The sequence below is a fragment of the Natator depressus genome, chromosome 3 (genome assembly GCF_965152275.1).
Source record: "Natator depressus isolate rNatDep1 chromosome 3, rNatDep2.hap1, whole genome shotgun sequence".
Classification (NCBI taxonomy): Eukaryota; Metazoa; Chordata; order Testudines; family Cheloniidae; genus Natator; species Natator depressus.
The window spans coordinates 67,140,276-67,165,797 of record NC_134236.1 but is presented as its reverse complement, the minus strand read 5'-3'; the positions used below and the strand labels follow the sequence as shown (position 1 = coordinate 67,165,797).

Genomic DNA, 25,522 nt, shown 5'->3' with positions numbered 1-25,522 from the left:
CCTTTTCAGGCACTCCACAACTTAGACATGCACATTAGGATGCCAGGGGTGAGCAGGACAGGGAGTGGTGCTGCCATTTGCTTAGATAAATCTCTTTCCCTTGTTCATATGACCAGTTTCCCATTCCACCTCATGCAGGATCTTGCCCAAGGTGTTTGTGATTTGATATTAAAGGGCCAGATGCTCAGCTGGTGTAAACTGTCATCAGTTCTTTGACTTCAGAAGAGCTACACCAGTTGAGGATCTGCCCAGTAGTCTTCCCACAAGAGTTAGTTTTCAATTATTTATAATTCAGCAAATACAGTTTTTATTTAAATGAAACTATTAGGAGAGGTAAGGATCCACTGCATGATGACCTGCAAAATTTTGTTTTTTTGGGGAAAAAAGAAGAATAAAACCAATTTTTTGAATTTTAGATATGACTATGTGGGGCTACCTCCATTCCTCCCCATGGTGAGATGGAATTAGAATGGAAACACTACATATGCTAGTGTGACTCCAGGGCTGTGTTTTGGGATGCAGATCTAGACCTACTTAAGCTCTGCTCACTAATTTCTAGAGCAGTCAACTGGACCATCTCCAAATATAGTTTGTCCGGGGCTAAGACTTTGACTGGGATTCTAACCTCTGATATGCATTGTTTAGTAATTGAAACATTCCCTACTGCACTTGTGTGTTAGAAGTTGGAATCTGGCTTCCTGTCTGCCTCGTTTCTGCCTGAAGCAAAATTTTTATGACTGAACTGTGAACCCCTTAGTAAAAATGGTTGTAAAAGAAAAGCTTACAGACTTTTTAGCTAATTGTGGCCTCAGCAATTATTGCTATATAGTATTTTCTAATCTTAGCTTGCTTCTCTCGGTTAGTCGGGGTTAAAACCTGAACCTAACTACAGTGGTAGAAATTCTACAATGCACACAGGAGACAAGAATGGAAATGTGTAACTTTTCAGACTTGCATTCACTTTAGAGAGCTTAAAATTAGGCCCTCACTAACCAGTCACAGGAGTAAAGCGGTGTGAGGTCAGGCAGAAACTAACTTTCCTTTTTCTGATTGGAAAAATCATGTGTTCTGTAAAGAAACAAATTCCCATTAACCTTGCAACTGTCAATCCCAAATTTGACTGCGTGTAGAGAAAACAATATACGTTTTCTCTGGGAAAAAAACTGTTACAGTAATCACCTCTGAGAATGCCATGAATACGTCTCTTTAGACTGTATACATGGCTGTACTTCTGTTACCAATTTTTCCATAGTTTGCAGCATTAGTGCTATACATAATGTATTTAGGGGTACTTTACTCACACAAGCCTTCCTGTTGACTTTGTTGCTCACATGAGTAGGGTGAACAGAGCTTGGTCCTTAACATGCTGTTTATGAATTGATATCTTACCTTCATTGTTTCGTGTGCTTTGTGATACTTGTCCAACTTCTTCAGTAATAAGCAATAAGAAGCCATGATAGAAGATGGTTTGTTATTTATCAAAACATTGATAACATCTGAAAGCCTGAGCTCCATTGTTTCTGTCATGTAGTTTAGAACAACAGGGTTCAGTTCATCAGGACGAAGTCTGAAAAATTAGAAATGTTAATTTAAACAAAAAAAACCCCCAAAACCAAAAAATGTACAAGTGTAGTTGCATGGATTTGTAAGTGAGCAGCGCAGTCATTAGTGGGCTATAAGTAATTTGACAGTCCGGATATTCAACATGCTTTACGTATACAAAACTTTGAGATACAGAGTTATGCAACCTTAAATATTCTGTTGGACAACACCAAGTTCATTGCTGGGCTAAGGCTCGGTTACAACATTGTTAGATATTCCACTGCTGATGCAGAGTGGATGGATTAATTTGAAAGGATGTTTCCCAAGATTAAGACTGCAGCATGACAAGAAGCAAATAGTTAATGATCTGTCATGATCTCGTTTGTTTGTTTGTTTGTTTTGTTTTTTGGTCCTCAACATAGGAGTCTGGGAGGGAGTGATAAGGAGAAAATCTGTGTGTGGAAAAGGATGGGAAGTTCTGAGGAGGTTGGAGGATCTTAAGGGGTAAATAAAAGATCTTAGGGAAGTTGGAGAGCATTTTTATACATAAAATTACTCAGTAAAGCTACAATTATAAATCACTTTCAAATAGACATGTAAGTATTTTCATAAGCAGATTGAATGAATTTGGAGGGGGCACTATAGAAATGTCTAGATATCTGATTTAAAAAATTCCAAAGCTTATTTTCCAAACATTTTTATAGTATTACAGGAAACAGGGACAAAGTCAGTGCAGCTGGTTTGAGCCCCACCATAAAGGAACTGCAGGTCAGATTTCTGTATCTGTTTCATGGGTGCAAACCCACTGACTTCTACAGAATTGGGTCCAAACATCTTCCCTAAATCAAATGATTCTTAGTTAGAAATAATAAAAGCTCCATCACTGAAATTAGATATTTTAGAAGAGCATGAAAATACTAGTATGAAACACTAATTAATAAATCTGTGAAGGTGGAGAATTCATGTATAAAGTGTCATATTACCTCTTCAGAGACAGACAGTTAAGAAATAATAAGACAGTGGGCCAAATTTTATCCTCAGAGTGGGAGATGTGTGTGCATATATAAGAGAAAACAACTGGCCTGAAAAGGCAGTGTTTGGTGGTGTCTTGCATCTGTTTGCACACTTCTGCTCTTTAATAGGTGCAGTGATTTGACTGGGAAAACATGAACTACAGTAGAGCCTGATTTTGCAGATATGGGAGAATAATATCAATGTAGCAAATTCAGTATAAGTTTTTTCAAAATCTCTCAGATGGGAATATACTATGTAATTCTGTAGTGAGGAAATAACTGAGATCAAACAATCTAGAAATTTAATGTCACCAATGAAACATATCCAGAAAAAAATTAATGCAATATATGCACATAGCAACAAATGCATTTTGTTATGTAAAGCAGCTCTAAATTCATGAAGGATAAAGTAAAATTTTACTAATTATTGGTAGTACTGGGATTAGCTAAAGCCTCTGAAACTCCACGGAGCAGATACAAGTAAATGGAAGAGAGATTTGAAATTACCTATTTTTATATGTAATAGAATTCAGTGGTTTCCTGATGAATACTTCATTCAGCCATTTGTCTTTCATTGCGTCTTTAACAGCAGGCCTCTTAGCAGGATCAGGCTCAAGTAAGGAATGCATGAAGTGCACAGCTCCTGTACAGAAATTCAGATGAAATGGCTTGACCTCTCTAGTAGTGTCTGTTTATTCACGCAGTGTGAAGTTACTCATGTGCAGAGGCACAAAGTCAGCCCTATTCTGAGGATCTGGGGCATGGTCAGGTATTTAAGTGGGTTATAAATAGAGCTGCCTGGAAAAAAGATTTTCCTGTCCCTTGAAAATTTTTGAGATGGCAAAATTTTTTCCCATCCCAGATCAGGATGAAAAGTCAAAATCTTGACATTTTTTGCAGACCAATGATCCAAAAAATATTTCAGATTGGGTGGTCAATCAAAATGTTTCTTTTTGATAATTTTGAAATGTTTTATTTCAATTTCAACCTTTTAAATATTTTAAAACTTTTTTAGTATATTTACTAAAATTTTGAAACAAAAAGTCATGTTGAACTTTCGAAACTTTTAGTTTTGAAAATGTCAAAACTATTTGACAATTTCAGAACTTTCCAAAATTTTTCAGATCAGGAGATTCATCAGAACTGAGCCATGAACAGTTTGAGTTTTGATGAACTGGCATTTTCCTTCAAAAAAATTTTTTTTTGTCCAAAAATTTCTGACCAGCTCTAATTATAAATCTTGGGCTGATCCTCTGCTCAGTAGTAATTTCACTCACACAGTAAAATTTATCTCCCTGACAAAATTTATTGTTTTGTGTGCTTTTGGCACATTTTAGCACTCATGAAAGAGAGCAACTAATAATTTGGCTTCAGCCACTTGTAACTCGCACAGATGAAGGACATGTAAATATCCCTGTCTGTAAATAGTTCTGCTAATGGAACTCAGTCTCCTCTTTAATACTGCTAATATTCCAGTTTTGGCACATTCCTGAGCAAAAAATGCTAAATGGGGAGTTTTAGAAGTGGAAAAAAATGTTAGATGAAGATTAGACTAGGACCATAATATTTATTACATCTGTGACCTACCATAGAAGAACTCAGGTCTTCAAATATGAAAACCTCATTCATTACTTCCCTGACATGTCTAACCTCCAACTAGGAAGGTTATCAATTAGGACAACTGAAATTTTCACACAGTCCCACTAACAATAGCTTTTAATGGAGAAAAATAGAGGATGAGATAATACACTTCCTATTAATCAGCCCCTTTATGATGATTAAATGATATAAGAAAGCATTACAAATCATGAATATTTGTTGAACCATCAACATTCTTTGGAAGCAATCATCTACCTTATCATGTTATTTCAACATTGTAATTCTGAACTAGATCTAGACAGATTCAATGAGCTGGAATTCTTCACTGCATCTACACATCTGTACAGAGTTTGAGCTCAGTCAGATTCTACTCATCATGACCCCATGCAAAGTTAAAGTTATGCAGCAGGGGAAAACTTTAATATATGCCAGTGGTGAACTGGGCAAAGCAGAGTCTTGCTCTACTGTGTCCCCTGCCCCTCACACCCTTCCCTTGACATGCATTGAAACCAATGGAGTTACACTCATAAAATTGCTGTGAGAAAATAACCCAAACCTGTAATGTGCAAGTCAGATGATGCTAAAATGTTATTAGTCCAACTGGAAGGAGAATGTAAACTAAAACCAGAGGTACTGAATAAAAGAATTGTCGAAAGTCTAATGCCAGTGAAAATACATTTTGGACTTCTAGCCCCAAATTCGTATTCACCAATATTATCTCTGGCTTTTAAAACCTAAGGCCAAATCCAGAGCTAGTGATTATGATAACTGCCTTTTGAGAATTGGGCCTAAAAGTCTCCATTGACTCTGCCTTGCTAATGAAGGTGATAACTAGAGCTGGTGTAAACATTTTGAGTTTCAATTTTTTTAAATGAAAAACAGGGATGGATTTTTCACAAAAAGTTCTGTTGTCAACCAGGTTTAATAATAAGTTTGAACTTTGAAGAGTTATGCTTAGAGCAAAAAGTGAGGGAGCTCTTTCACACCACTTATCAAAGGTTTTCACAGCTCTGCTTTTGTGTGTATTGAACAGATGGCTTCCTAAACTGGCACATAGCCCACTAAACAAAACCCTATGGGTTTGAATCTCATTTGCACTTAAGGCCACTTTACATCAGTCTGGCAGCATAAAGGGTCCTTAAAGTGAGTGTAATTTTTATGTCCACTCTAACTTTCTTTAGTGTAAATGAGAATTGAGCTCTGTGATCTCTCAAGAATAGGCAAAAATGTTATCGTCTCTCTCATCTCTGAGGCAAGATTGAGACAGTCTAGATAGCGTGTGATCTTGTCTGTAATAAACAGAACGAAGAAAATGGAAAAGGTGGGTCTTGTACACCATGGGAATATGATCACATTACCTCCTGATAACATGGATGCTAAACAAGGTATTCACGCTGTTTTCCTTAATGTGAGGTTGTTACATTAACTTGGCTACTGCGGTTAAAAAGGTTATCTGATCTATACTATATATCTATATATATATAAAATAAGAGTGGGTTACCAGAAGAGATACTGGATGGAATGGGACTGATCTCACCATTGACCATCTTTTGATGTAGTTGCTTGATGTTGAATGGTTCCACAATGAAGGGCAATGTGCCAGTTAGCATAGCAAATGTGCTAACCCCTCTGTTAAGGAAAAACACAATAAATACATCAGAGCTACAGATAACTGTGGTAAATACAGGGAACAAAATCCATGGTTTAGGTTTCTGAGTCTTGTCTTTTGACATCATGAGCAGGCTGAAAATCATCTCTAAGTAGTGATACACATTGAATCACCAAATGAAATTATTTTCTCTATGTGCATGCCATTTAGCATTAGAAAAGCATCCTACAGTGTAGACAGTAAAAGAATAAATTGTGGGTGGATGGGAATATTAATCTGTCTGAGTGGAAGATGCGGGATGAATAATATTGGAAGTGGAAGTCTGCTATTTGTTCACAAAATAAGAACAGCACATGCAGTGACCGTGTACCATTCTTAGCCCATCCAAACCAAAGGCTTTGGCTTTGACATGGACAGCCACCCAACAGGGGGTAAGATGATCATTCAGTCCTTGGAGAATTTGCAGAGACTGCCAATCTAGGTGTTAGTTAGCACCTGTTGTCATTAGCAAATTTCATTAAAGGTCACAGATTCAGTGTGGGTAAGTACCCACACCTCTGAATGCTTATTCAACTCTCTTCAGTTTTCAAACTTGGTCTGAATGTCTCATGTGAACAGTCCATTTCACACTATTCATGGCACTTCCTGAACTAGTTGGGTCAGAAATACCACAACATCAGCCTGGTATTCTGTCATTCCTGCTTCCAACTGGACCAGAAATTACCAAAGACTGTGAAAATGAAAAATCTGGTCAAACTTTATTGACCTGGAAATAGGCTCGATTCACTTCAAATTTCAGGCACTTCTTATTTTGTTTGAGCTGGTATACTTATTACTGCAGATAATTTTGATGATGATACATGTGATGCAGACAACTGTATTTGAAGACCACTGTCTTTTCTGCAATCACACCAAAGAATGGGATGGGATGGGTGACATCTTCTGCTAGTTACTAGCTTGGACCAAAATTGAATCAGCCACCTCAAAATGAAAATCTTTATTATCCTCATTATCCAATCTTTTGATACATCCAGTCCTTGAATGTAATATTTCCCCAAAGTGTCCTGATTAAGCTTTCAGCCAGAGTAATATTGAGTAGGGGGGTGTTGGTGAGTGTGTATAATATTGCAGTGAAACAGCATTGATGTTCAAATTGATTGAATTAGTGGCATCCAAAATTCTAGATACACAGTATAATCTTATTGAAAATGGATTAAATTTAGCTGGACTGAAAGTAAAAGAGGGTCCTTAAATATTTTCTGATAGTTGGAAAGAACACATGTTGTGCAAATGGATGTGTAATGGCATATAACATTTAGTTCATTTGTCTTTTCAACATTGTGAACACTTCCTTTGCCACACACTTTAAATTGCTGTTGGTGATATACAAGAGTGGTGCCTTTATGACTGGCAATAGTTTTTTTCATCAGCTTACTGGATGTGAAATCCCCAATGTATGAGAATTTGGGAGTGGGTGGGAGCTACAACTGTAATATCTTTTAAAATATATATATAAATATAAAATTTAGAAAATATGGTTCTGTATTGTAGTTTAAATGAATTATTCAGAGTTCTGTATTTATATGCCTAGCAAGGAATCTGTTTGAAAAAAAACATTTGCTGAATATTTTTCATTGTCTGTATTGTTACTGACATACTTGCTGACAGGTATTTTGAAATAAATTACCAAAATTATGGAAACTCGTGTGATTATATTGTGTTATTTTGACAAACAAAATAATGCAAAATTTTGCAGAATTTTTAATTTTTTGGCGCAGAATTCCCCCAGGAATAATATAATGTATGCACAGGTAAATAAATTAATTCAGAGAAGTCCTGTGGCCTGCGTTATACTGGAGGTTGGATTACAAGATCACCAATAGTTCCTTCTGCCCTTAGTCTATACGCTTTTGACTTGGGTCCATTTTCCATTATTTTTGTGATTTTTCTTGCTGAAAATTGGGTTTCTGGTAAATGAAAAGTTTAGAAAATGTTTTTTAATAAAAATATTGATAATGTTCAAAAAATTTGTGAAAAATGGAAAATGTTGATTAACGCTGACAATTTCCCACACAAAGTCATTTTCAGCAACAAAAAACCCTTTTTGTTTGAAAGTTATTTCTGTATGAGTTATTCCACTGACTTCAGTGAAATATTCACAGTGCATGAAGTTAAGCACATGCATAAGTGTCTGCATGATTGAGGCCTAAAAGTAGCATAATGTCATAATGGGTAGAGGTAACAAAAGAAAGGGAGCAGGAAGGAGAATGGAAGACAAGCGCTATCTCAGTGTGATCATGAAGTTGCTTTGATAGTTATGCATGTATCAGAATGGGGTTTTTGTAGTGGTCATCTTTGGTTGAAATGGAGATGGGTGATAGGAAGGGGATGAACCTGTGGGAACAAAAGCCTGGGGAAGGATCAAAAGTTGGGGAGAAATAGAGTGAGGACAGTGGGTGGAATCTTGATCCTATAGAAGTCAATGGGATTTTTGCTTTCAGTGCAGCCAGGAGTTCAACCTATTTCTTATATATACTGTGGCCTAGTCTACACTACAGAGTTAGGTTGAGAGGAAAGAGGCTTTAACCAGTTACTTCATAGTAGCCAAGGCAGGAATACATGGGTCTCAGCTCTGTATTAGCTCTTGGTTCACCTATCTCCACCAAATGGCAACACTGCTCCACTCTCCTGGCCATTACTGACATATCAGCAAGGCACCATGACTAAAGATAGAGATTCAAGTATTAGACCATGGAATTGAACCATAGAGATTAACAGAGCAATATTATCCTATGCTCTTCCCTGGAGTGCTAGTTGGGGTATCCCTCAGGGTTCAGTCCTCTCATGTATCTCCTCATTTTCCCTGTTGCTGCCCCAAAGCACAAGTGCCACCAAATCCTGTATTATCAGAGTCTAAATCATTCAATTTCATAACTTTCTGATGAGTATATTTTTATAAATCTACTTACATGGACCAGACATCCACCTTTGGGCCATATTTCTTATGAGCTAGGAGTTCTGGGGCAGCATAGGCTGGGCTTCCACACTGAGTGTTCAACAGCTCCTGAGAGACACCCTCAAACTTCATAGTATTGCTCAGTCCAAAATCTGCCAGATTCACAAAAACAAAGAATTTGTAGTCTCCTCTGGGACTTATTTATCCTTAACATTTGGCCAAAGACAGGGAAAAAGGTACAAAAAACCAAAACACTGAAACAAGCAATGTTATGAAGGAGGCGACTAGGTACTATTCCCAATTTCCTTTATTTATTTTTTAGCATTTATAATTAATATTGTAACTTTGTTCTTAGAATACAGTATTGCACTGATTGCTGAATGTGCTCTAAATCTGTAAATAGAATAAACATTCTGCACTTAGGGCTTGTGCACTTATACCAGTGCAACTTCCTTAAGTTAGAATATGAATTTAAACCAATCTAGTTAAATGGATGCCAAAGACTGTGGGCAATCTTAGTTCAGTCTAAGTGGCCTATTTCACTTTAGCTAAAGTTGATTAGTGTGATGGTTCCAGGGTGAGCTGTACCTTTGATGCCTCTCCCTCCCCTGTCTCCCCGTGAACACCCTTTCAAAGCAACGGGTCTGTACGTCTCTCAGGGTTGATTTTCACAATTCAGCCCACTCTTACAGTGGAACCCCAGGTCATACTACCCCTGTTTAACACTGTATTACCTCAGCAGGCCCAAATGGGTTTTAGCCTGCTGTCGACTTCCCTTGAGGAGTCTGGGACCTGTATAAACATATAGTGTTCAAGACCAGATTGTTAAATAATACTTTGTTTTGATCTATCCATAAGAACAGAACAGGGAAGAAATAGCAAAACAATGAAAGCCTAAACTTTTCTCTGTTTTCTTCTCTAAACTTGGCATATCTCTCAAATGGGTAGACCCAATAAGCCTGGGCATGTCACCACACCCATTCCCCCAGGACCAAGTGAAAGCCTGCTCCTCTGCAGACCCTTTTTCCCCTATGTGCTCAGAGGTGCTGTTTATAACCATTTTAAAGCTCTTTGTTTAAGAATTCCCACCTGAATCTCCCTGAGGGCACAAGACAGGGTCTTACTGCTTCCTATCCACAGGATAAGCCAGATACCTGATTCCACATGAGGGGAAGTAAATTCCAAAGGAATGAACTCCTATATTGTCTGGTTGAGTACCAGCCATTGGGGCTATCTACAACCATTGAGTTTGGTTTCTGCAGGCCAAAGTTAACTAAGGCTTTATCTACGCTAGCGACTGCACAAGTGTCCACACATGTGGCTGTGCTCTAACCCCCTGTTGTGCACATCTAAACTCCAGAAACTTGTCTGAAGGTGAGTACAGGGCGAGTAAGCTAGCACATGCCTTGGGCTGTGGCATGGACCCAGACCCATATGAAGTGTGGACGGGGGCAAAGGGCATGTACCAGGTCTCCAGTTTCGATAGTCCTCCATCCCTGTTTCCATAATGTAATGAACCCTTTTCTGCCTGACCCTTACCAGCCTACAAAAGTCCCTGTCCCCCTGTTTTCACCAACAGTACTGAGGTGCACTGACGACATCAGAACAGTTTTCTGCTGCACTGTTTTGATCTGAAAAAGGGAACATGGATCCTGCTCCAAGAGCAGCTGCTAGGCCTGTTGACCACACCCAGGTGCTGATCAATGTGTGGTCTGAGCACACTGTCCTCCACAACTTTGCCTGGAGTGACAGGAACATACGCCTGTACTGGGAAATGTCATGGGGGCTAGGGAAGGTGAGCATTGAACAGACGCCAGCCCCATGCCGGCAAACCACTTGAGGCTCCTGTGCAGAAGGTCAAAAGACTTAAACAGTCATTCCTGGAGGGCTACGAAGAGCTGGCCCACGTGCTGTCAAGGGCTCCTAGTATAGAACCTGAAGTGGCTTATGACCCCTGCTCCTCAACCCCATTGGTCTCATTGTCTGATAGGATGCTGATGAGGGCCAGAGTGAGGAGGCAGCAGGGACTCTGGAGAAGCCCCAGAGGATGAGGAGCATGTGATTCTGGACCTCTGCCTGGAGGCGGAAGCCCCCCTGACAACTCAAGGAGAACTCCAAGCAGAAGCAGGAACCAGAACCCAAGGCTGGTAACTTACAATGGATCCCCACCCTGCCTAGCAATATTCCCTCTTCCTCTGGTGCTACATTCCTGATTTTAAGCCCAGACCATCCTCCACTTCAACCCTTAAATGGTCCTGAGCAAGACACAGCTATAAATCAATGATTTTATTGATTTCTGATTAACTACTAAAGCAATTGGCAGATGCTATAAAACAGATTATTAATGTACAATCATTGTGCCCCTGTGTCTGTGCGTTTCTTGGACAACAATCAGGCAGTGATGGGCCTGGGGTTATGTAGACTGGAGGAAGGGAGTGGACAGGTGGAAAGGTCTTGGTAAAGAACATATAGTTGTTTGTCTAAAGTTAGTAACCGTTGTCTTTTGTCCCTTGGAAGATTACACAGTTTCAGTGCTTCAACCCTTGTTTTCCCAATCTTATCATCCCCTTACAAATTGGAGCCAGACAGAATGGTGGGTGGGTTGAGTTGGAGAGGGGTTAGGACCAGCAAGAGGAAGGAAACACTTTGCTTGTCTGAGGAAGTTAGTCAAAGCCGTCTTTTGTCCCTTGGAAGATTACAGAATTTTCCCATTCTTGTCCCTGGTTTTGGGCCTCTCTCCACACAGAACCGTGCTGCACAAGCCAAGGGAAACAGGTGTGAGAAGGAAGTGTGGGGTGGGGTCTAGTGGTTGCATAAACACAATGTGGTGTCCCTTTGCTGTGAAAAGGTGAGGGGCTTGTGGTGCTGATCAGAAGCGGTAGGGAAGGAAATAAAGTTGTGGTGTGTTTCTTTCCCCCACTGGCCATTTCATCATTGCTAGGCAGACATGGGAAAGATTTTCCGATGATGCTGGGGGTGAGATGAGGTGGAGTGCATGGGCAGTTTCCATGGTTCACATCTCGTATTGCATGGAAACTCTGTATGCTAGCTGAGTATATAGTCAATTTCCAGTGAAGTGCCTCCTAGTCCTGTAAGCATATTTCAGGAAACGTCTGGTGTAGCAGGAAACTCCAGCTGGGTCTTGACATTCAACAGCAGTGCAAATCTGCTTGGTCTACCTTCATAGCTGACTAAACCCCTCCATTCAGCAGTAAGTAGAGGGATGACCATCAGCAGAAACATCTCTTTGGCATAGATTGCTGGATCTCCCCCACAGGACTGGAAAGCCACCTCTCTTCTATTCTGGTACCTTGAAAACTGCAGTGTTCTTCAAATGTTAGCCAGCCTTTAAAGAAGAAATTGCAAACTGGTAACATAGCTCCTGGAAGGAACTGCCCCTCTTCCCCTCCTCCCCTTGAGACACTATGAAAATTTAAAATTTTTTAAAAACATGACTACATGTCTCTTACCATTAGTAGCCTCTTCTCCTTTCTCATGGGCTGCAAAAGTCTAAGAATCAAGGATAGTCATATTCCTGGAATGCTGAAAAGTATCAAAATTGTGGCCTTCTACAGCAAAGTTATGTTATGTGGGGGGATTTCTTGCCTTCCTCCAAAGGAGAAAAATGTATAATGCTGCACTTGTCTTTGAATGGCAGGACCTGTGGTTCCCAAGAAGGAAACCAGTCTGCTAACCAGCAGGAGCAGCGCCCAGAGACAGCAGAGGCAGACAGAGAAGGACCTTGGAGGAGCTGCTCATTGGAATGGACAGAAGGAATCAGGAACAACTGGAGTTCCTCAGGGCATGGGAGGATCAGGCTCTTCAGCAGAAAGAGGTACTGATAACTGATTCATGGAGCAGGAGGCACACCTTAGGTATGGGAGCACATCCAAAAGAAAAGGCAGCATTCCCTTATGGAGAGGCTGATAGACCTGGTGGCCAAATGTGTTCAGGGTGCACCTGCTGCCGTGGCCACTATACCTATGTACTGCTGCCACCACAACAACCTCCTCCTCTGGCTGCCATCCAGCATGCTGCTGAGGCAGAGGACTCCTCCCCGCGAGTTACTGGAAGGAGCCTCCAGGACTTCTGAGACCACACCCTCCACTGGAACTGAAAACCTCTTGCAAGGGAACCCTCCTGAGCATCCAGGAAGGGAATGAAGAGCCTGGAGGAATCTCTGAAGCCCACCAAGTGCCCAGCCCCCAAACATACACAGGAGACATCCTGTTTGTCCCCAAGAGCAATTTTCCCCAGTTGTTCCCTGCCTGTCAGGGGAGGAGGAGGGCAAGGAGACAGGTGCAGAGACATTAACATTTGCCCGTTGTACATGGTTTCGGTCCCATTATGTTTTATTGGTTTCCATTTCCTTTAAAAATATTTCAATTACCCATTCTATAGTACTTTGAATCAATGTTATAATTTCCTTGACACGTATGTGGACTCCACTTCCTAAATATGATGAGCATACAATGTTTGCAGATTTGAGACTGGGCCCTGCAATTCACAGCACATGAACTGGAAAGGTGTAACTGTCTGGTGCCATCATACTGCAAACAGTTTTCTGTCCATCCCTCCCCCTCACCTTCAGATTAAGAAATATCTGAAGTCCCAAGGGTCCTCAGGAGGGATGTGGAAAATGTGTTGTTAAGTGCTTAGAGAAAGCACCACTAGTTGTAAAAGTAGCAGAACTCAGAACACAGAGATGGGATAGATAAACATCTTTACGGCTTAGGTCACAGGCTGAAAAATGAAACACAATTAAAGTAACAACACAGGCATCTGCCACTATCCAATGATTAAATCCTCCCCCCCCCCCCCCCCCGCATCTTGATCCATTTTAACCTTGGGATTAGTGCTCCATGACAGCCACTCTTAAAAAAATGTTGATAAGATCCTTAAGAGATTGCGCGCTCCTGATAACAGGTCTGTAAACAAGTGTGAACATTTAAGACAACAGCATTGCACAATGACTGCATTACAACTGCCACCCTCCACAGCGAAAACCCAGCCCTAAGGTGTTAATTCAGTTGAGATGCCTGTTATAATTGCCTGCAATGGGTGAACAGTCACAGAAATGAATGTCTAATGGCCATCAACTACAGGGGAACAAAAACCCGCACAAAGCTATGAAGCCCCACAAGTATGTGCCAATGGTCCCTCGTGTTTTTTCCAGCAGCTGTACAGGGTGTGAAGTTGACCCTTGGCACAGGCAGATGTCATCCTCTGTTTCCCTGCTGTGCCAAAATGTGTGCACATCTGGCATCCCTGATTCCCTTGCCCACTGGAAACCAGGACTGGTATGCATGTGTGTGGGATCCAACTGCCTGTACTGAATTTGTAAACCAGACTTGTCCTGTGCCCACTGGGGATGGAAGTGCTCCCTTTTATCTTCACAAACATGGAGTGTGCAACAGCTGACGATTAGGTGAACAGTTTTGGCCACATTGGCATCCAGTCAGCTGTGTAGGCAGCGCCAACAAGATTTCAGCCTACCAAATGTGCACCTCACAACTATTCTGGATCTACTGATTTTGTAATTGAATTTCCTTTTTCCATGGAACCATACTTCATGTTGGGGTATGGTTTCATGAGGCAAGTTAGGAGCTGGTATGCGTGGTTCCCCCAAAATAACAGTTGGCACAGACATAGCATGGAGAACCATATGGCTTCTGGGGAATAAAGTCCCATCTTCTCCCTTCAAGTACAATATCAATCACCTGAACACCTTGGTGTCATGAATCTTTCCCATGTTTCACACATTGGTATTCATGCATATGTCTTTGTGGGCTACTAAGCCTTACAGAATGAGTGAATAATTTTTGGTTCACATACTCATCCTTTTTGATGGGCAAAGTATTGGGATGTGGGTGCCATCAATGGCCCCTGTACAGTTTGGAAAGTCCATCCTTTGAAATCCAGGGATTATGTCTGGAACTTTGCTTACGGCAGCCACCCGTGGGTAAATCACAGTATTAGTTGCCTCGCAAACTTGCAGAACCACAACTCCAGCAGAGTGGTTTGCAACTGACCATTAGCTGTCTGGTGTTGCCAGCTTCTGTAGGGCAATAGTCACCTGTTATGGCTTCCCTTTATTGAGTGTTCTGGTGCTGGAGGTTTGGTGCAAGCTTCTCACACAGCTCCGTAAAGGTCTGTTGTCATTTGGAAATTCTGAATCCCAGGTCATCCCATTGTTTCCAAAACAATGTAATCCAACCAACTGTGCTGTTGGTTGGATTACATTGTATCAGAAGGGATGGCCAACCCATTGGCATACTGTAGCAATACCGTAGCATACTGTAGCATTCACTGTATCTGTTCCATGGGAGCCAAACTGGATTGTCATTGACCCTCAGATCAGCCATCTTTGTCATGTTAGAAAGTTCTGCCCAAAGTCCATCCGGCATCTCGCCACTCACCTACTCCACAGCATAAACATTTGTCCTGCACTAAGGAGCAGGAGTAGAACCACGTCATCATTCCATTGATACACGTCTTCCACCCAGTTTGGCAGGAGAGAATGGTGAGCAGGAACCACCACTGGCAAATGTGTGAACGGCTGGGATAGTAGCAACAACACGCAGCAAAGTGGTTCCTAGAGCGTCTCCTTCTGATGCGTAGAATCCTGTGATACCACCCATGAAATGGTAGTGCTAATGTTGCATAACAACTGCGGCAGTGTGGATGTGTGTATACAGTGTTATATCCATGTTCAGCACAGTATATGTGGACACTCGGCATGGGTATAGGGAACATGCGCAAGCATGTACATGGTCTAGTAACCGAGTATGCACACCTAAGACTGATTTAACTGTTAGCTACTTTTTAGCTGGCAACACAATAATCACCAAACCCACAATGATATATATCTAACAGCTATAAAATAAATACAGATTTCGCCCACATTCTTTACAGTTAGGAACAGGTTTAACTAAACCTAAATAACCCATGCTTAAAGTTGAAATAAGAGTCCACATAGCCTTTTGGATCAGTTTAATTTTATCTCAATAAAAGCCAAGTATAGCTATGCTAGTGTAAAGGTACCTCTGTGCTACGGAGACTATACTGGCATAGCTATGTTGCCACAGCTGTTTTGGCATAACAACCTACACCAATGGAAGGGGTTTTTCCATTGAAACATCACCACACTGAATGATGGTAGCAAAATTGATGGAAACATTCTTCCGTTGACATAGCGGCAGCTACACTGAGGGTTAGGTTGGCATAGTTGTTTCAGTTGCGGGGGGGGGGGGGGGTTATACCTTGTCTGTCATAGCTATGTTGATCTAACTTTTAAGTGTGGACCGTGCCTAATTTGAGTAAGTAATCCCTCCGGTGTGGCTCTGTAAGATGCTGAAGTCACTGGGAGATGAAGACACTCAGAGCACTGTTAGGTCAGGTCTGTAAGAAACTATTAGCTAAAGCAGTGTTTCCCAAAGTGCAGGGTTGTACCCCATTGGTATGGTGATTGGTGGGACTTGAGTCTAGGCCTGCAGGGCTACCAGGCAACCAACATCCCCACAACACCACCTGGCAGCAGCTATAGCCTGCCTACTCTCTGTGACCCACAATGCACAGAGGTTTAATGCCATGGGGTGTTTTGCCTTGAGTGATTGGGGTGATAGTGGTCTTAGTGATCCCTAAATGGCTCCTTGTTCTTATATAAGCTCATGAGAGCATACCAGAAAGTGTCCAGGTAACAATGTGAATCCCTAGCTAGCTGCCACAACTGCCCTGCTTCTCTCGTCTTGAATGCCTGGTATTGATCTCGACTCTGACTTGGATTCTGACTCCCAATTGTCCTCTGGAACTCCAGCAAGGACCCTGATCCCTGGTATGGACCCTCAGCCTGATACCTGACTCTGTCTCTAGCGTTGACTCTTGGCTTACCTCCTGATTCTGGCTCTGGCTTGACTCTTGACCCTGATACTCGCTCTGACCCCTGACTTCAGTTCTGGAATCCAAAGCTCCTGCCACTAATCCTGCCTACCTTTACTCAGGATCCTGACAACGGCGGTGTGTGTGCAGTTCTTGCCAAGATGGGGCCTCTCAGTTGTTGTCCAGTGTTTTGACTTTTGCTTTTTTAAAAAAGTAAATCTCTAGCTGTTATATATGAAAAGAAAATCTTGACAATGTGGCCCAAGTGTAACTGATGAAACAATGTCTTAATGAGCCCGAGTTCTTAATGAGCCTGAAACAATAGCTCTGAGTATTAACTGTCCCAGTCATTTCAATGGGTGCTGGCTCAGGTCAAAGGATGAAACATTAAATGTCAGCATTGTTATCTATTGCACTGCTTATCAAACCACATAAGAAAGGAGTGGAAGTGTTGTATTCTGAAGAGCTATGTAGCATGGGTAGGCGGGAAAGAGGGTTGTGAAGGACTAGCTGTGGGTGGGCCAGATGTGCCTGTTTGGTTTCCTTTTTCTGATGGGAGTGAAGCTTTCAAAAGTGTAGGAAACCTGTGCTACGCAAAGGCAAGTTTGTCTGCAGAATTCTATGAGGTTTCTGTAAAATAAATAAATGCCTTTCTGAGCTGTGTTAACTGCTTGGTGCAAATTTCCCCAATTTAACAGTAGTTTGCCTCACCTTTCAGCACTCTAGCAAAACTTCAGTTAGTGACAGAAACGGTTTTCTTTTCAAAAGGTTTAATGATAAGGGGTCCGATTGAGGGCATTAGTCCATAGAAGCCTTTGGAGTTGTATCAGTTTAGTATAAAGTTTATTTGCTTGTGTCTATAATTCACCTCTGCTTTTCCACATAAGAGATCTATAATTCTTAAATTGTTTCTTGCCCCTATAACACACAACAAAAGAAAACTGAATCCTATGCAAAAATACTCTTCTCTGCGTATTTTAAAAATAAATTGAATAAATTCACAAATACAGTGTAAAGGCACACTTGGGCAAAGATTGTTCCAATCACCAACTCACCCACAAAGTTTGTAGTTTAATCAATAGTTGATAGTTCATTTAGCTTTCTATAACTATCAAGTCCAGTAACCAGAATCATCAACCTTCTATGTTTTTTTATGGATGATATGCACCTACCAACGATTTTGATGTTGTTGTTTTCATCCAGAAGAAAATTCTCAATTTTCAGATCCCTAGGCAAATCAAGACAGAAAGCAAACTTTAAGATGTATTTTGAAACTTAACATTTATATGCTAATTCTTAGCAGACATTTTTAAACAAAAGTTTCAGTACAATAACGGTAGTACCACACAGCTCAGAATGCACAATTATAACAGGATCCTGCAGTTTTCAGTTAGTGGAATGGAAACTCATGAAATTACTGAATATCTTCCTGAATATTTTTAATGAATGCTCATTTTAAAAATCATCCATTCTGTTAAAACTTTGGGTTAAGTCAATACCATTTAATTATTATTTTGCATACTATAGTGGTACACTATTTACTAAGTCACTGCATAGCAATTCTTCAGGGCTTCAAAACTTCAAGGAAAATGTCTAAAATATAGCTATTGATTTTCCTGTTGCATTACTTCAGTTTTTGTCTTTTTATATCTTTGCAAAAATATACTTTGAGTATAGAGCATTCAGATTTGCACTTCAAGTTTATGGATAATTGAGTATATTTTCTCTGTTGCATTAAAGAGGTGATTATATTGCAGGTGCTTTCGATGTGAGTAATTTAATTGTGTTCAGGAAGTATAAAAGAAAGGAGGTAAATTGAGAAGTGAGCTCTGTCTTACGTGTGAAGGAGAATAGTCGGGTCAAAGAAGGGCAGAAATAGGGACACTGTAGATGGAACCATCCTTGCAATGATGTTCAAATAGACAGGATTAGCCAAAGTCAACTCCTTATAGCAAACAGTGATTACTAGGTCAAAATTCTAGGTGAGATACTATAAACTGGCTTAGCTGAACATGTGCTTATTATGGGAATGTTTGATATCCTGACAAAAAACCTAAGAACGAGAACCTGGCTTCCGCTCTGGTGGTGCCAAATGGCTAGAAAGTTGCCCCAAAGGGGTAGCCGAGGGTTTTCCATAGCACAGGGGAATCCTCAGCCGGTGTAATCTTGATATTGGGAGCATGTCCAGAGCCTCCTATGCTCCTGTGATCCCTGCTGACATAAGAGATCCTTGGACACCATTGCAAGCTGGTGTAGTTTAGAGCAGTACTCGGCTGTCCTAAAGTATGCTGGGGTCAGGGATGGCAGAAGTGGGATGGAGAACAAACAGCTCCTTTGAAACGCCTCCCCTCAGTTGCAACCAGCACTTACTGGAGGCAGCTAAGGACTCAAGTTGAGACAAGACTTAAGGAGGGATGGAGACTGGGAGGAGAGAATGGGGCAGGGTGGGGAATTATATAATACTGTAGCAGTTGCACAGGGTAGTAATGCAAATATCTTGAGATTAATCCAGTGTTTTATGTGGGTTTATATGTGTGCATAGATCTACTCATTGTTTATAGGTCTCAGGAAAGTTATTAGTGAAGTGCTGATTCAGATGCACAATAGAAATATTAGAGATAAGGGAAAGCAAAATAACAATCAAAATAGGAAAAAGGATTCCTGATGATCAATATTCCTTATTTTAATACTAGAAGTGGTCAAGAAATGGATCAATATTTAGTTAAATATGTGACAAACTCAATAGAAAATGTTATTTGTCCCAAGGTATATTATAGAGTTAAGTCAAGGGTGTCCTAGAGCCATTTCTAGGCAAAACAATTGATAACCAAGCTCCAACATGTGACTTGTGCCAATGTCATGGCTACTTTGCAGTCAAGTTTAAAACCAGGATATAGCATGGAGGTGACCTTAGGAGCACTAAAAGATGACCTCGTAGCAACAGATAGGGGTTTCATCTCCAATGCTAACACTATTTGGGTTTTCTGCAGCTACTGACACAATTGACCACAATGTACTGATGAGCCTTTTGTATCTGGAGTAGACTGTACAGGAATATGATGGCTCTAGCCATTCCTCTCTAATAGGACCCAGAGGGTGGTTTGGCACCTGCTCCTCCTTACTCAAAACTCACCTGCAGAGTTCCACAGGGATCTGCTCTGTCCCTACCACTCCCTTCAATATCTCCATAAGATAGAGCGGTAGAGGGACACCTCTGACTCCATGGCCAATAGCGCACTGACATTCAGCTGTATAGCCTCTTCTCCACAGAAGCAACTAACACCATCACAGGGGCTGCCTTGAAGAGGTCAGCACTTGGATGAAGAGCAGCAGGCTCAAATCTGAGTTGGTTATTGGTACAAAGGAGGAAACTCTTTGAAGGACAAGCTAGGTCACTGTCCACCTCTTCCATCAAAGATATCTGCTCCCAACCTCCTCCTTTCATTAAAGTGATGCAAAGCCCTGGGGTCCTGATCAACTCAGTACTTGGGCTAGAAAACCAAGCAGCATCAGTGATGAAAAATTCCTTTTTCAAAGCCCAACTTGCTAGGAAACGTTGCCCATTCTTCTCAGATGAGGATCTGTCCACAGTGATCTGTCATGTCCAGTAGGGCATGGCTGAAACTCAGGGCTTTGGGTATTTATGATTTTGCTTTCGTTCCACTTTTAAAAAAAAAAGTAAATTTACCAAAACTTTCTAGTGAACCAGTGACCCCGAAAAATTTTGTTTCAGAAAACCAAAATATGGTGTTCCTGAAATGAAATTTGAAATGGACATTGTTGTCATTCACTGAATATCAGTCATGAAACGACAAGAATGTCAATTTCACGAGCGCCCTAGTTCTGTTAGAAAATTTCCAATCAGCTGTAATTGCCAGACTTCCATAAAATTTCAATGCATTAGTTTTAAAGCACTGTATCTGGAGCTGAAAGCAGAAACAATTCAGAGGCTCCATTCAGAATGCAGCACTCCAGCACCTCAACAGGACAGGTTCTGCGAATTCATCAGCTCTGTGATCCAATCCCTCCACTAGCTCTGAATCTGCTTGTGTTATGAGTTCAAAGCCTTAGTCCTGAATTTCAAAGCTATCAGCAGGTCAGGAGCCAACTGTATCAGTGACTATCTCTATACCTGTGACTCAGCAAGGCAACTGTCTTCCTCTGGGACAATGCAGCTGACAAAACATAGGAGAGGCAGAGGTAAATTGTTTTCAGTCCACAGGTTTGCCTATGGAAAGAACTTCCAGAGGAGCTGAGACTAGTCAGCATCTGACTACTTTCAGGGTGTGCTGCAAAATGTCTCTATGACAAAGCCTTCCCAACAAAATCACATTAATGAGGAAGAAGGAAAGCAGGGGAAGAAAACAAACAATGTCCCTTCCCATTACATACAACTGGGGGATGTTGTCATGGGAAGAATTTAAACACTGTTGTTGGGATTGTTAGCTAATATCACACATATATTTAGAAGGCTTTGTATTCAAAGCACTTATGCTAACTATGAACCAAACTGCCAGCATGCTTTGCACTCATGCCAAGCTTATGGTGACTTGCATGTAACCTCTGTCTGTGCATGGAGAAATAATGTGGAATATGAACAGTGTGCTAAGATAATTGGGATAATTGGTACAAAGTCTTGGTGACCTTCAAAATTATTAAAATCTAGATAAGATTTTAGAAATAATTGGTAAAGGTGTTCTTTGACTAGATAAGATGCTAGACCAATTGGTATCGGTGGGGGAACTAGGTGTGGTGGGGATGCTGCTGCACCCCCTGGCTTGAAGGAGTAATAACAAATACATGGTTTCCATCATCAGCACCCCCACTATAAAAATTGTTCCAGCACCCCTGCTAATTGGTCATGAAGTTCTGCATACCCTGAAAGATAGGTATGAAAATCAGATAAGAAAAATGATGAAAAGTTTGTGCTAACTGGTGAATTTTCTGTATTGTCATTAGCAACCTGTGTATAAGTATACCCTGAAGGGAGCTGATATTCGGTGGAACCGATTCGAGCTATGGAGTTGCAACCCAGATTGGTATATAGTGCCTGTCTGTACCGTGCAGCTCTATCTTTGATTAATTAAATCTTTGATTAATAACAAGCTGAGCTATTTGAGTTCTTGAACAATAATCTAAATCCAACTCTATGTTGGTGGGCACTAAAGAAAAACCCTAAAATAGATTAGCTAGGAACCCACAAAGGCAGTGAGGTCAGGCTGGGATTGTCGGTGAGGTTTCTGTTAGGACACTTTACTGCTTATAATATCTAAGCCATGTTTTTATTTTGTAATGTTGTTCAGTTAATTCTTTAGTATTTGAGCAAAAAGATTGGTACAAAGCAACGGATACAGGCAGATATTTACTGTTGGATTACAAGAAAGCAGAACACACCACACAAAGCACTTGTAAGAGAGTTAATGTGCTACCTGCTAGATGAATATTTAATACTGCTTGCTGGCTATTGTTAAGTTACTATAAGTATGATTAAGTGTGAGGGTGGCTAGAGCTTTATATATGGGTGCTTTTATTATTATTTAAAGCTATAATAAATTACAAATTATTTACAAAAATACAGAAAACGTGAAAGATCACTGCGCAAGGCGGTAAGGAGGCATAATGCATGCTCTTAGTCCATTGTGCCCTCTACACACCCCATGATTCACAGCCTGGGGTAGGAGAGCAGCCTCTATAAAATAGCTACCTATCCATGAAAGTGGATGACACATAGGTAGAGCCTTGACTTTGATTCCACAACTCATCAATGAGCTTTGCTAAGTCAGCATGGAAAGGTAAACAATCTGTCACCGTTCTAAAGCAATGTCCCACTGCTTGCTCCCTGGAGCAAGTGGGGAACAAGAAAATGAACTGTGACTCTGAGTCGCAATTTGTTCCCTGGTCTGCCCTGCAGACAACACAATAATCTGCTGCCCCTTACTCAGGTCAGATTAAGTCACAATGGATCTTATCACAACTAAACCAGTGTTTAAAAAATATATTGAGTTATTTTTATTTGGTATGATAACACTTTGACCCAAATTAATTCCAAAATAACCAAACTTTCAAGTTAGTTCCTTAACCTACATTATAAAATTCATCCTCTGCCCTGGCCCTGGAATTCTCCACTTATCATAAACACTTTATTAGAAAGGATTGAAAAAATGGGGGTAGGGATTGTGTGAAAATATTGAGATGAAAAATTGAAAAATGTTGATCTTCTCTGGAGTTGACATTATCATTAGGGCAGGTGAAATAAATAATTTCCATAAAGAAAAATACTACCCATACTGGAATTATTGATTTTGTCACTTTTATTTGAAAGGGGGGAAAGAACCCTACCTGTGGACAATCCCATGGCGATGCAGATGTTCAACTGCAGACATGATCTGCCTGGTATATTCCCTTACTTCCCTTTCTTCCAGTTTCTTTTTGTCACAGATTCTGTCCATGAGGTCTCCACCTAGGCATAGTTCCATCACCATGTAATAGGACTTTTCAGTCTCCAAAGTCTCATATAGCTGAACAATATTAGGATGCTTAATCATCTGGTGTATCCGGGGCTCCCGCTTCATATTTTTTAAAACGTAGGAATCCTGCTTGGCTTTTTTCTTGTCAATGACTTTTATGGCTACCTAAATTGTAGAATATATGCAAATTGGCAACACTCATTTCAACTTGAGCAGCATAGATCTATTTTCAAAATGCTTGGGGAATAAGTTTACTTTAGTGAACTCCTGATTATTTAGACTGATCATGACAATTTGATGATGCAGACAGGATGCATTTCCAGAGTGAAGCATAAGCTTTCTGTCTCCCTCAAGAGTCAAAATCTGCCATCTGATATCCACATCATATCTATATCTGTATCTCTGTATAGCCCACTGATTACAGTAGGTAAGGTGCGCATGTAAAACACACCTAAAGACAAAAAATAAATATGTTCCTTTAAATGAACTGTATAGTGGAAAGTGGCCAATGAGTTCTTTTTCTAACATGCTCCCTTAGGGCCTGATTCAAAACCCACCAAAGGCAAAAGAAAGACTCCCTTTGGCGTTAGCTGCCTTGGATCAGGCCCTTTAGAAGATTATTCAAACAGAATAAAACTAAATGTCATAAATAAAGAAATATCATATGTTGTTTAGAATCATTCAAAAAATAAAGTAGACAACAAATACAAATTTAATAGTACATCATACAGCTCCATAAAGAAGACTTGTGGCACATATTTTTGTATTTTAGCTGGGGAAAATATATATTAACTAACTACATCCTGTCATCTAAGATATTGCTGTTGCAGTGGGTAGTTTTTCAATAAGCATTTCTCCATAGCTTTAAGGACAAATACAGGATACTAGTTAACTCAGGCAGGATTACTGGAGAAAATAGATTTGAGGTTGTAATTATGCCACTCATCCTTTTCCTCTTTCAACAGACGATGGCTTTGCTGTCAGAACTAGCTCAATGTCCAGTTACATCTACATGAAAACAATTATACAAATTTACATTCACATGTATGACGGGCTTTTAAGTGAACAGTAAACTATTTCTGAAGCCAGACAGGTTCAGTTTTAAGACATAAGGTGGTAGTTCACTGAGTGAGTGTGGTTTGTGGGATTAAAAACAATCATCTGAATTCCTAATTGCACTAATCTCATACAATGCAGTGAGATTAGTGGCAATTATTAGTTAAATTTACTCCATTATGAGTTTACCTTCTCCCCTGTGGGGATGTGTAGTCCCTCCATCACCTTGGCAAAGGAACCTTTGTTGATCATTTTGCCCACCAGGTAAGTCCCAACTTGTTTGGTGTGAGGGAAATTCTTTCCAGGCTCTTGGGGAATCTTGCTAAAACAAGAAGGTATCTGCACATCCCTGCTGTTTTTCTCCCATTCTGGTAATGTCCCTTCGAGGTTGCTGGTGTCTGTTGTTATGCCATCCAAAGTTGCTTTGATTGCTGTAGGCATCCTTGGGAGGGTCAGATTTACTGACCCCACTCTCTAAACAGTGCTGCCTTCCAGGTGTAGCCTGTGATTAATAACAAAGATGAGCATTAAATCTGTACATCTTGGGATGCAAGTACTATCCCATTGACCATCCAGTATCTAATCCTTTCCCTCGAGACTTCCTTTTCATCACTGATCTCTACCCCCCAGGCATTCAGATCTGCTCAAGCAGAACCAAGATGCAGATTATTAACCTAACCTGATACATGATGTCAATTAATGCCCCAGCGTTGCCAGCTCTGATGACACACAATCCCAGCATTAGCATGGAATAAACCATCCCCTTTCACATAGAAAGAGACTGCAACCAAATGGTCAGTGCACAGGCAGGTAACACCAATCAACTAAATGGGACTGCAACCCTCTTTGTCTGTTTTTCAAAGACAAGAGCATAGCTGCTCATTGTAAAAACATCTCATTAGTTTGCATTTAGAGAGAATTTATTCAAACAGAAGCTGGTAGTAAATATCTAAATATATCACTTGCATCATCATCTTTAAGTCAGAGAATCTTAGCTTGCATGTGAACTTTATTTTCAGGAGACATTTTGCATTTCCTGTCACATTATTACAAAATTAGCTTCTTCAGAATATTCCCCATTAATTTATCACAGGAGTGTTTTCCTCCTTACAGAGAGGATTTCTAAAAGTTATTTAGAAAAAGCATTGCCTGTTTTTAAATGACTGTAAAGACTATTTTCTTTGTGTTGTGTGACTCATGTACTTCAGAAAGGGGCTGGGCACTAGTCTCCAAACTGAGTGAAAGGGAGGGGATGAAAACTGTAATGAAAAACTAGGGCCTGCAAACAGTTAACTTTATGCATGTGAATAGTCCCATTGACTTTAACGGGGCAACAGGTGCACAAAGTGAAGCATGCATGTAACTGTTTGCAGGATCAGGATCTAGGTCAGCCATGACCAAA

The 25,522-nt window shown here is 40.5% G+C and overlaps 1 protein-coding gene across 1 annotated transcript in view; it reads right to left on the bottom strand.

Annotated features, from left to right (window-relative positions):
- The window catches only part of LOC141984487 (serine/threonine-protein kinase MARK1-like), a 41,134-nt gene extending 16,409 nt beyond the window's left edge, over nt 1–24,725 (bottom strand). The window contains exons 1-7 of the mRNA XM_074947563.1: nt 24,310–24,725; nt 22,937–23,229; nt 17,770–17,825; nt 8,733–8,871; nt 5,656–5,783; nt 3,063–3,198; nt 1,390–1,567 (exon numbers count right to left, since the gene is read on the bottom strand). Coding sequence (XP_074803664.1) covers nt 1,390–1,567; nt 3,063–3,198; nt 5,656–5,783; nt 8,733–8,871; nt 17,770–17,825; nt 22,937–23,229; nt 24,310–24,561 — 1,182 coding nt within the window. The 5' untranslated portion in view covers nt 24,562–24,725. The remainder of the gene's footprint in view (nt 1–1,389; nt 1,568–3,062; nt 3,199–5,655; nt 5,784–8,732; nt 8,872–17,769; nt 17,826–22,936; nt 23,230–24,309) is intronic.
- Between the last annotated feature and the right edge of the window lie 797 nt (nt 24,726–25,522).